The 13045-nt window shown below is 49.1% G+C and overlaps 1 protein-coding gene across 1 annotated transcript in view; it reads right to left on the bottom strand.

Annotated features, from left to right (window-relative positions):
- LOC112560926 (netrin receptor UNC5B-like) overlaps positions 1-13045 on the bottom strand; it is a 311035-nt gene that overhangs the window by 12815 nt on the left and 285175 nt on the right. The window contains exons 14-19 of the mRNA XM_025233048.1: positions 10547-10651; positions 10019-10480; positions 6629-6730; positions 4388-4554; positions 2590-2829; positions 1049-1195 (exon numbers count right to left, since the gene is read on the bottom strand). Coding sequence (XP_025088833.1) covers positions 1049-1195; positions 2590-2829; positions 4388-4554; positions 6629-6730; positions 10019-10480; positions 10547-10651 — 1223 coding nt within the window. The remainder of the gene's footprint in view (positions 1-1048; positions 1196-2589; positions 2830-4387; positions 4555-6628; positions 6731-10018; positions 10481-10546; positions 10652-13045) is intronic.

Genomic DNA, 13045 nt, shown 5'->3' with positions numbered 1-13045 from the left:
GGGGTCTGGAAAGCGGAAGTGCCTTGTGCATGCGCGGAGGGCAAACCCTCGGGCAGTAAAGGAAGCGAGGAGTAGGTTGGTAACAGAACGTCCAGGCATCTGGCCGCTGAGTGTACCCATGCTCACGAGGAAGACAAAGGTTTTCAGTAAGATTTTTCTTCATATTCAACAGAATGTTAAAGGGCATCGCAAGGATCGCCGTCAAGACCACAGCTTATACCTTCTTATTTCCATCATTAGGCCCCAAGGATCGACACATTTGCGTTTTCTTCCACTGCCTCACAGTTTGCTCTACTGAACACAAATCTGCTGTTTCAGACTATTTCCAAGTTCGTTTATCCTCCAGCAAAACATGTTGGGAGCTGTTATCATTTTTAATGTAATTTTTATCTCCCTGACACGGCTGACTTGAAAGTAAAGTCGTCTTTTTTTCCTCCTACAACTTATCGTTGAAACGGAAAAGAGCATTAACTGTAAAAAGCCTTTTGGACGGGCACTATCTAGCCCAAAATAGAATTCTCACAAGAAAAAAGAAAAAAGAAGAGCGAAGACGCTGAAGAAAGACAATCTACTCTTTTTTTCTTTAAAGCGCGAGCTCGATGGGCGTGGCGGCTTCCGCTGCTGAGGATCTTCAAAGCCACTCGGCGTCCGCTGGCTGTCGGAGTCGTTCACGTCACTAAACAGATGTTCTTCGCCGCACACCGCAGGCTTCCATCACCAGCGCCACTGCCTGCCCACACCACCACACGTTCACTACAGAACCACTCTGGCCAAAAGTCAGACCTGCTGTCTTGCGCTATCAAACATCCGGGAGGGACGGTGGGAGGGAAGATGCAGCGACGCCGACGTCAGTTGCTTTGCTTGTGCAGACTTAGGGGAGGAAACTGAGGAGCAGAGGGGGGCGGCGACACGACACGATCGATGCGCCATCCTTCGACAACAAGGGGCCACGGCTGCATCACACACATCTCACCTGATAGATGACAGCATCATCACACACACATCTCACCTGATAAAGGGCAAGAAGCATCACTCCAACCTATCTTACCTGGTAGTTGGCGGCCAGCTTGCTGCGCCAGCCTGTGGACAACTCTTCGATGGTCAGGCACAGGTTGGAGCCGCCATCCTGGAATGGAATCTGCTTTGGTTTGTCCAGCAGCCGACCTCCTAACCGCTGCTCCACCTGGATCACACCCTATATAAGAGAAAAAAAAAAACCTTGTACACTCCTGGAATACTCTCTTGACATCAACGACATGGTTAAACTTTGACACACAGCTGCTTATCACCGACATACACCAGTACCTCCTTGAGCTGCTCGTCGTTTAGACCGACAATCTCTAGTTTTAACGAACACAAGGGTTTAAATGTGCACGTAAACTCTGTTTTCTCACGTGCTAGTGACCTCGGTGGTCGCTCACGTGACTGCGTTAATGTTAGTCTGCTACGTGACCTGACGGCTCTGCACATTTGGCAGTTTGGAAATCTTCCTGCAAAGTCATTCATTTCTTCTCCCTTCAGCCACCCACCCCCCCCAATCAGAACTATGTCGTCTGCAGTACTTCTGATTTTATTTTTTAAACCCAATAAAACTCGTCTAATTCTTCTTCCCTAGGCACGCCACACAGACTGGAAACGTCCAGAAGGTGAAAGGTCATGCCAGTTCTTCCATGTGCGGAGATCAAGTGATTGTGGCTTCTGTGCAATGTAGGTCTACATCCCTTTTTGTTCACTAAAAAAGATTCCTCGCGAAGGCCACAAACATTAAGCATTTTTCTGTGATTTTTACAAGATCGTCAAGAAAGATAATCAAAATTTCGGCTCGAACTGCAGCTCGTAAGCACTACCTGCACAGCTTCACATTTCGCTTGTCAGGGTTTAGTACCACAACTTGCAGCTTGGTTATTGCTTCAACCTTACAGCAAGGACGTCGCATCTTTCCACGAGAACAATCATAAACGGCTTTTTACAACCTGCAGGCTCACGTGGGGTGTATTAATTTCACACCAGCCTTTGGGAACCAGCGAGCACATGGTCTCGTATGAGGGGAAACCCTGTGGTGCTAGCAACATTTCACAGAAAACCCCACTGCTGGCCTCTTCATTTAACCCTTTTATTCTGGCCATCTGGTTTCCAACCTTTCTATGTGCTTCAGTTAAAGGAAAAAAAAAATAACCCTTGTATTGTATTTATCGCATTCTCCTCGCCCACTTCAAACACTAAAAAATAGTGAAAACGCAGAAAGAATTTTGTTGTATTCTGACATTAACCCTAACCTACGATTTTCGGAATTCGTTTTATCAATATTTTGGAAAAAAGCTGAGGGTACTGTCAACGTGGGTTGGGATCCAACTGAGTGTACACGTGACTGGACTGTGTCATGGCCATCATCTCTTGTCAAAGCTCCAGTATGATAGCTTCTCATCAATTACCTACACCCGTTGTTATTCAATATATGCCAACGCATTTGTTACTTGTTGACAGTACAACACTATCACATCATACCACATGCAGCCACCCGTCCCGCACCACCGTACCACAGTATGCTGTACCACACAAGGCCTACCAGTCCCCAGACTTGGTGCTTACATCTAGGGCGTCTTGCGTGTCCTCCACCACATACACCCGGATGCTGTAGTCCATGGATGGTGGTAGAGCGGGGGCGAATGCCGCAAGACGGTAGATTTTAACGGCCCGCCCTCCTCCAGGCACCGACTCTCCGATGAGGGCGTAGCGGTTGAGATATTCTGTCATGATGTGGCAGTGGTTGGGATCCAGTTGAGTGTACACTTGTGAGTTGATTGTCTCGTGACCCAACACCACCAACCGCTGCAACACAAGGAAACTGCGACATTACCCACCAGAGACAGCAGCAACAAAATAAAACATAAAACCTGATCACGAACTGGGGTATCCTCAACTAGGCTACTAGGTTATTCTTAACTACATTGCTTATTTACGTATTTAAAAACTGCTGCTTTACAAGCAGATTCAATCTCTTAGTTTTGTAACAGATCCTGAATAAATAATTAAATTTGTTTCGCTTGCTTTTGGGGAGAGATCTCTCCTCTCTACTTCTCCATAAAATCCTATCCCCGTATATACACCATGTCCTTTCTTCTCTCTCATCCAACCACTTGCACCCTCCCGCAGATAACTCTCCTGCCATTAATGACACAGCTCTCGTTTGCAAAGCTCACCAGAACATCCCCATTTTTCGATAACTTTCGTATCTCCCCTGTCTCGATAATGTGCATTTCATGGAGCACGACCTCGAGGTGTTTCATAATGTTTATTACAGCGCGGACACATTTTAAGAGAATGTTGATAAGTCTATACTCAATCTTATCTCGAACATGTTTCACACTTTTTCAGTCTGTCCCCAGCCCCGTGCTCAAATATCCTACTTACAAATATCAATTCTTATCTCACCCATCACTCTGAGACTGTATATTTGTGCTACAACGTCTGTGAAAGACGGAAAGGTAGGTCTGGCATCAGGTGTTACCGTTACAGGTCCTTGGTCTCGCGTCACCCGTTACCGTTACAGGTGCTTTGTAGCACCGGAGGTAAAGGCGCAAAGCTAATCACAGAGTGCAGCCACAAAACCTGCAATACTGCCGGGTAATGAGATGGTTCCAAAATAAACTTTCTATCTAGCCGCAGACAGAATCTGTAACATGAACCAAAACCGGATGCGCTTCCGTGTAGTTCTGTTTTCTCCCACGACTTAAGCGGCACGCCTGCTCCTTCTTGACGGTCTCTGTCAGTTATCTTTGACATTAATTTATGTCCCCACCGACACAATCGTCAAGCCGACTCCTGCACAACCATTTGAGCTGAAATCCACGGCGGTTAGCAGTTCACACGAGGCGCTGCTTGCTGCAACCAGCTTTCTCACAAACGGTGGCGAGAACAGAGAAAGGAACACAACTGATGTAGTGACTGAGACAGATGACAGGTCATCCATCAGCGTCACGCACTCATGTTTGGACACCCAGCTCCATGGCTGATAGCTCCCAGTCTCAGAGCTCCTCTCCATCTCACGCGGCGTCAGAGCTCACCTTAGCATTTATTGCAAGCGAGATGGAGACTTCTTGCCCTTGGCTAATCTTACCTACTACTCAGTCAGGTGTAGTAAAACACGGCTGTGACGTCATGCGTATGCCATTGTCACATAGTGACGTCACGCTCAACACGAATTTTCAATCTAGTAATACTTTTCTGATTTTACTTGATTTCAATTTTAAAAATTTGTAAACCTCAAACAGTGGAGCGTCCAAGTGATTTATCAGAAATGTTGAGGTCAATGTTGGGACTCACTGGGGTCGGGCTTGTGCTACTACACAGAGCTAACCCTTGCTAGTGTTCGGTAACGAGAGCTTACCCTCCACTGTGGCGGCTCGTCGAGCGGCGAGTCACTGCGGTAAAGGGAGAGCAGCCAGCTGCCCTGACGCATGCTAGCGCAGTGCTGGAAGGATAGGATGACCGGCTTCATCAGCACCACGCTGGGCGGACCTACCAGCACCACGGGGCTCAAGATCGTCTGGTTCTCTGCAAAGAAAAAAAAAACCCGCGCTAGGTCAGCATCCTCCTCCATACTACGACGTCACTTCCTGTTCTATCTCACAGAGAGAGAGAAAAAAAATGAGAACACTCTTAGTCCTCATTTACGCAGGTCCTGTACAGTTTGCTGCACTACACTGACCTGTGAATGGACTGGCTGTGGATGCAATGCATGTTCTAAATATTTCATGAGGAGAAGGCTGCATGCGCTCTGTAAAACATCATTATCTGCAGGGACAGCAGCAGCAACGTTGTTGTCGTCGACGTCACAGATGTTAGCGAATGTGCGCAAGTATGCACGTGTTGCCGCCTTTCATGACCCCTGGATGTGTGCTTCTGGACTGATGACGTATATCGCATGATCCACCCCCAATTCCAAGTTAGAGGAAGGCACGGTGGTAATCCGTTCCTCCAACGATTCAGATATTACCAGAGGTTGACTATTTCCCTCACCCTTCCCCCTCCTGCCACACTCCCCCAAACCCCTGAACTAAGTTGCTGTATCACCATGATGATTTAACACAGGCTTCAAGACGTCTTCCGATTGGTTGCTTTTCTTTTTTTTAATTTAGGTGTTTGTGTATTGCTTCAGATGGAGAATTTCCCTGGACACGGATGACTCGTCGAGGTTTCTTTCATCTGGCGCCGGCACGCGCCCGGCTGTGGTACGCCTCCAGAGGGCGCGGCGCTCGTTACGCGTTAGGTTTTCAACACCCGACACCACGATAATGCGACTTGTCAGAGGTTCGAACCTGATTACCAGGGATGAGAGGACCGGGTCCAACCCCCTAACAAGGCGCAGCAGTCAGGCTCAATCTACACGGCGCAGCAGCTTCCAACGGACAGCCCTCAGCACGAGGACGGACAAATTACATTGTCAGCGCCGGCGGGACGCACGTGCCATCTTGGTGTCATCATGCCACGTCTTCTGTACCACCAGGGACCTTGCACTTCATCTAGGATTTTTTAAAAACTTTCTGTGTTGCTTTGTTTTAAAAGAGTTAAGCCTCATTTCTGTTTATTTCCCTTAAGGATTCGATTCAATTTTTCCCCTCTGACGGGCGCAGTTTACACTGAACAAGCTGTGCAACTGTAGATGCCTTTCGCCCTTACAGCAAGTGTCCACAAGTTACAACAGGTAGGAAAAGCACTTATCCACCAGACTCCCCTGTACACAGAGAGATTCAGATCCCATCACTTTTTTCTAATGATCTATTTACTGTTACAGAAGGCTCCACTAAAGGACTGGTCACCCCAAGGGAACAGTTTTTTTCCATTTCAGCGAATAGTTAAATAAAGAACAAAAGCTTTCTTTAGAAGAATAAATTAAGCAACACAAAGCCATAATATCAGAACTGATAGAGCAGATATGTAACTGAAAATCTCTAGCAGTAGCGGCCATTATGAATGTACAACCAAACGGTAATGATATTTGAACATCAAAGATTAAAACATCAGAGTATAAAGGCATGTACAGTACACTCATATAATCACTTAAGCGTTTGGACCATCTCATGAAATTATAAACTGCCAGAAAAATATCAGAGTTCTGACTGTGACAGTTCAGGATGGGGAAAAGCAGGAAATAGATATCTTAATAATCTGAGAAAGGAGTTCGAGACTCTGACTAGTAACTTGGCGCATGTTAAAGTGAACATTTCAATGACAAGTGTTTAGCTGACTCTTGCGGGACTAACGAACATAAGCGACTGTTGATTCAGTGTGATCATACAATGTGTGAACTATGGTGCTTAACATTAGTGTACCATAATTTTCATAATTTCTGTAATTTATACGAATGTTTTCACACGACCTCTATAAGATCTGCTGCTACCAGTAAGTAACGTTTGGGTACTTCTGTGATGTCACACTTTATCGACGATTATTATCATTATAGGCCAGCGAAAGAAAGATGAAAAAGGGAATATGGGCCATCTTTACATTATGTTGGACGACGTTTACATCATGATTTTTTTTAAACACCGCCGATGTCACGTGACGCTGCACCGTGACGTCAAGGTAGTATTTGTGAAGCTACTATCGGGTCAGCGTGTTCACCCACCAGCTAGGCGAGGGCGATCTTTGTCGTCACGGCACACCGCCATGTAGATCTCCTCCACGTGACCCCTCTTGATGGCTCCCTCCGGCACCGTCAGCATGATCCCTGCAACACCACAGAAAATACATCACACCGGTCCTGCAACTCCACAGAAAGCACATCACACTCGTACCGCAACACTCCACGACAATAGGTCACACGGGCCCCACCACACCACAGACAATACGTCACACCGGTCCTGCAACACCACAAGCACGTGATAATCACCTGCTGACCTCAGACGCGACTGAGGGTTACGTGGTACCCGAGAAGGGACTGTTACCCTAACATGATATCAAGTCTTGGTGAGCCTGTCGAGCTCTCTCTTCCAAGTGTGTTCATGGAAAGTAAACAGCAGTAGACAGTGCCGTGGGATGTCTTTGTGGTGAAAAATCTCCCATGTGCGTAGAGTGAGTGAGAAGATAAGTGTCAAGTGTACGACTGTAATGTATTCGTGTGAATTCTATTGTTTGTGACAGCGTGGTTGCACGTCTGTGTGAGTATTCTGACTGTTCTGGTCTAGACCACTGTCTGCCGTGCAACCTCACGTCCGTTTGCCGAAGACCGGAAGCAATAAGTCAGGCACATGGGTGTTGTTTCACCTCTTTTCCATCCCCAGCGTCTTCAAATCCATCTTTCTCTCTCCCACACACACACAGAGTCGGAGGGGCTGGGGCTGGGGCAAGGGGGAAATAAGGCAACTGTCTGTCCGCAGGCACGAGTGCGATATGACAGCTACTCGCATGTTGAACATCGTCTGCAGCATCAGCAAAGGCGCGGCGTCTCCTTCCGCCTCTCCCTCACCCCACCCCACCCCGGCACCCTGGCTGCCAGCATTGCGACCCCTGCATGCAACTCTGCTCCAACAAGGTGCAGCAGGCCGACTCCACCGTTAACCTGTCCTGTGACGCCGTGAAACCTAACCGCCAGGAAGGGAGACGGTGATAGGGAGATAGCGCCTCCAAGACAGGCGGCCGCGCAGGACAAAGCGTGTCTGGCACCAAAGCATGGCGTGTAATCAGAAAAAAGAGAAAGTGGAGGAAAGACGAGGGTGTGTGTGTGTGGGAGGAGAGGGGGATGAGAGTGGGGAAGGTGGTTCCTGTTTCTGCACGACCGAGTGACGTCTCAGTGGTGCCGGCCAATGGAGCGCTGTACCTACGGAATGCCCGCAGCACGGTGCCCAGCCGTCAGTCACAGCTGTCAGACGCTCTTAAAATAGCTGCCAATGGCGGCGTCACAGCTGTCTCGCGCCTCTCCGATAACGCTGACGTGTCTGTTGCGGAGGAATCAAACATCCTCCACCCCTCTCTCTGCAGGCTGATCGCAACCCCCTGATAGCGAAGGGGGTGGGAGGGAGGTCAGGTGACGTCACTTTACGCTTGAACTCTGCTGTCACGAGTGCGCATGAGCAAAGAGATGCTGGGGTGAGTAGGCCAGAGGTTAGTTTGTACCTGTGTATACATGAATGATAATCAGGTGATCGTCAGGTAATCCAGACATGGTAATCAGACATGGCGGATGAATGATCATCAAGAAGCTCAGTACAAAGAGTTACTTCATGAGTTCCACGAGGGCTTATCGTTAGTCGGATGTTGCACAGAAACCTATGTGATACAGAAGGAATCAGACGGAACGACAGTCTAGCAATCGATGCTTCTTGCTTCCAGAACGATTAGTTGTACGCCTATTCTACACTTTCTCCCAAAAGCAGAACTTTATTTTCAACTTATTCAGTGAGTGCGATGGGGATGTCACTAAAATTGAAAGTTTACAATACATGGCTACTCCAAGCCCTCGGCGGGCAAGCACTACTCGAGTTCTGACAGGCACTCAAGTGTTTCCTCGCGGTCAGGTACTCAGATGCGACTACCATCAGTTCCTGTCTCAGTCTGACCTGGAGACAAACATCTTCTTCTTGAAGCCAGTAATGTGAACTTCTCAGCCATGTTTTATCACAGCCTTCTTTTAATAATAAAGGCACTGTCATGAAATCAGTAAATTAATAAACAGAATGTCTGGAAAGGGTTTGACAAACTTCAAAGGGAAACTTTGGTATTTAGTTTGCATGTTTTATCCCTCTGGAATCGAAGAAAAACATGAAAGACTCCCCACATGCACATTAACAACCTTTATCAGTCAAACTTATATCATCGGTCGTCACGTGATCACACAGTCAAGCGTCCCTGAACCGTCTACACCAGCCAGTCCTCAGTCACTTCACCGTCCGCATCATCGGCACAACCGTCAACGATAATTACCATAGGAAGAGAATCTCACCAACTCACAGACGCAAGCGCGTGCACAAACACATACACACGCGGGGAGAGCCACTCAAAGATGGTGAAAGTGTTTCAGTCTGCCCAAAGACGAGACGCGAAATGCGCAAAGCCCGAAAGCTTGGAGCCATGAACTAAAACTAAACAGGAAGTGCCATGTTCAATTTGATCGGAAGCAAGGCGAGCGATTTTATCTCAATGACATCACTTAGCATTACCCACGCCAGCGCCGCCACGGAGTCCTGCAATGAGCAGACGTCTACTGGGGGAGCCTGCTCGCCTTCTGGCCTTCCGGGAACACCGGTCTGCTGGGGGTGGGGTGGCTTCCCTCCCTCCTAGTGGAGCCGAGCTGGGTGGGTCGGGGTGCGGGTAGGGGTAAACCTGGAAACTCGTGCGGCCCGCCTGCACGAACTACCCGCCGAACGGTTTAAAAGCCTCGGCGGTGACCACACAAGCGCGTGGTTTGTTTGTTTGTTTATTGGACAAGTCGACTCGACACGTGGCCGATAATCAATACAACTTCTCGCCCTCTCGCCCCGTGTTGACTGGCAGTCGCGACACGGCGGGAAACAACAAACAGGGTGAGCAGTGTGCACACAAGGGGGCTTCCATGCACCCGCCACTGGAGATAATCTGCAAGCTTTCTGCACATTCCCTACCCCTCCCTCGCCCTCTTTGTTATCTTCTGTTTGGCGCCCTCGGCGACTGACAAGTGCTGGCACGACCAGCAGGCCGCAAGACCGTTGTTGAAGTTGGGATGAAAGGCTGGAATCAGTTCCAGCTACAATGTCTGCCTGCCATCCGTGATCTCCACCAGCATCCTGATTTACCTGCCTGTGATCTCAGGTGTATATCTCTGCGTTCATCTCTTGTACGACCTTAATGTGAAAAATGTTACCACGGAAGACAAATCGTTGACGAACAAGCAATGTATTTATTAAATCACACAAGGAAAATCACATTTTCTACCTGTTAATAGAATTCTACTTTCAAGCGGACCGTTATTTATAGATAATCCAAGACCGGAACACTGTAACTGAGTTGTATACGCAATAGCAATACATAGTGAGTGGCTCACCGGACTCAGGCAGCACCAGTCGACCGCCGGCGTAGTTGAAAGTGTTCCACGTCACGGCCTCGCTGTCGACGTTGCCTGGCAACTGCACGGAGATGACAGACTGACGACTGCCCTGGAGGCTGTCCGAGTGACCAGACGCCGGCCGGCTGTGGCTTTCCGGGGCAGGGGGCGGTGGGGGCAGGCCGGCCTTGGTGTCCACCAGGGTCAGCTTCTCTATGGAGGTGTTGAGGTTGTGCTTGATGGTGGGCTCCACGAAGACCGTCTTGTTGGTGCGGGAGAGCGTGCCCCCCGACAGGCGGTGCTGCGAGCCCCCCGGCAGCTTACCGTCACTCAAGTAGCCCTGCGAGAGGTCGCCAGGCGAGGCAGGTTGAAGTGGGCGTTGGGCACGCTGTACAGGTTGTCGGAGGGGGAGACGCCCGACGCCATGTCGCCGACGCCGACGCCCAGAGTGTATGGGGGGTCAGGGGGCAGGTAGGAGGGCGGGGACTTGTCCAGCGTGCCCATGTGGTTGTTGTTGGGCGAGTCAGCGGAGTTGCTGGTACTGTTGGTGCCGCTGTGGTGGTGGTAGGGATGTTGCTGATGCTGGACCGTCACCACTGTCTGGGTGACGTCTGGCTGCACCGACTAACATATCTGCACACAACGACATCAACATCGCACTCTTTAAGCTGTGAAATAGTTGCCTTTAGGTCTTTTAAAAATAACACAAGCGCACACACACACACAGACATGCGCACAGACAAACACGTGCGCAAGAGATCACAAAAAACGAAAGAACAGGATAATCTGGCTTCGACTTCGACAAAAAAAGAAAAAAAAAAGTATTAATGATGGAGTTCGGTGCGACGCACAGAGTCGTGCAGAAATGGAAAGATGAGTGGGTGAGATGATAACAGTTTCTCCAAATGCGTGCGGGCATTCTCTGATACTCGGAGTCAAAGGTCAAGATCCTAAGAACTAGGTAGAAAAAAACAGTTTTGAGTCATGACAAGCATGACAGTCGGTGACTGGTGACAGTGACAGCCCATGGACTGTACTCTGGTCGTCCAACACAACCAAACCATCAAGACTGCTAGCGTGTCTGACAGCAAGGCCCTCAGCAAAGTGGACAGGTCCCGGAACAACAGGAAATGGCTGGTGGAGGGCGCAGTGTGCAGGACGCTGCTGATGGCATGCCAGTAGGTCACCAGAGAGTTCGCGCCCAGTCGCGGCCAATGAGGTCATTTACACCCATTTGCAGCGTTTCCTGATCAAAGAGGTTATGATCGATGAGCCGGCAAATGCTCGCAAAATAACGGCGTTTGCCGATCGTGTGCCGCGGACCGGGGGACCAGGGCTGCCGCCATGTCCACAAACACAGGCCGGGCTGCGAAAATCGCCTCTCCATTGACGAGGGTAGCATCCCAACATTAGCTGCCAGCGCCGCTCGTCTAATCGTACCAAAAATTACCCATATCACATTGTCGCGTGGTGGCAGAGGAGACCCTGTGACCCTCCTCTTCCCTCCCTCTCTCCTCCCGCACCCTCTGCGCGTGTCCTCTTGTCCCTCGGCCTGACCTTTGTGAAGTGGTTGTTATTAATCTCTCACGAATCATTTTCCCTCTGTCAGTCCATGCTCCAAGCTGGACCACTTGTCCGAGGCCCACTGTCCGCCATGTTTCCACCTGTAGTGTTGGACGCTCAAGCACAGAATGGTTGTCGGACAGCACTAAGCGCACCAAACCTCCCAAAGTCCCGCGCGCGTTCGGTTACATGTCTTCTCGTGTTTTCTCGCCTGCAAGCGGCCCCCGTCTGTCTCATTGGAAGAAAGCGCTTGCTCGCTACACTTTGTTCGGCACCCCTCCAGAATAAACGCATCCGTCAAAGTGGGAGGCAGCCTCTAATCAACCCAATTTTTTGTCAACTTGGAGGCAGACGCTGGGCAAACAATATAAATTTCCTTGCTGCGCTGCCTCGACAAACATACTAATTTTCTCTGGACATGAGCAAAAATAATGGAGGCATTCGGCTCCCACGCCAGGCCTGTCATGGCGGTGTTTGCTGAGTTGCATCGCGGGTAGCTGGTGCAGCACGAGCGCGTGACTCACCTTGTGCTCCTGTCTGAGCCCCTCAGTGACAACTGCAACTGGCCTCGCTCCCTCCTGGTCATCAGATGACCCGATGAAAGCTCGCGACTGACAAATCTTCAGCGATGACGAAACAGGAGCAACCGATAGCCCACGATGAAGGGCAAAAATCATCCAAATATCCTCAAAGAACAAAATAGCCAGTAGCGACTGGAGCTGGTCATCCGGGTCATCGCAATCGAGAGCAGCTTTGGGTCGAAAATTAATTGGCCTGATCCGCCTTGCTCTGCACCACACTTTGTCAGCTTGTCACGGCGAGAGGAACAGAGATTATCCGAGGCAGGACGAGTGTGAGGACACCAAGTTACAAATACCAAGAAGGGAGGACGATCAGACTCCAGCTCTGAGATTTGTTTTGTGTAGACAGGATGAACAGTCGGTCTTCAGACATTTGCCATTCCCATGATGGCCACTATTTGAAGTTTTCAATCGCTTTCTGGATGACAGCTTCTTTCGTGCATGCAAAGATCATGACTGAAAGACGGGAAGAATGTAAAGCATGATAATAAGCAACTACAGTAACAGGACATGATAATAAACAACTACATTAAGTACAATGACAGCAGTTGTGACAGTAAATACGGCGATAAATGACTTCTAGATGAACAATGAATGACAAGGGTAGCGATGTCAAAGCGACGAAGTCAACTATCATTTCTCGTTTGAGATATATAGCAAACCGAGCTTGATATACATATATAATGAAGCAAACTTGACCAGAAGAGAGAAAGGAGGAGAAGAAATCCATTTGGGTGGGAGGGTGAAACGGTCTGTGGTCGAAACTGCACAAACTCTTTACCATCAAGCTTTCATATACAGCATTTGCACATGAACCAGGAATAACAGCTGACCTGAGGATCTCAACTGCTACACAAGCAAACAGTATTTAGATAATAATAAT

The sequence above is a fragment of the Pomacea canaliculata genome, linkage group LG1, assembly GCF_003073045.1.
Source record: "Pomacea canaliculata isolate SZHN2017 linkage group LG1, ASM307304v1, whole genome shotgun sequence".
Classification (NCBI taxonomy): domain Eukaryota; kingdom Metazoa; phylum Mollusca; class Gastropoda; order Architaenioglossa; family Ampullariidae; genus Pomacea; species Pomacea canaliculata.
This window is presented reverse-complemented; position numbering and strand designations above follow the sequence as displayed.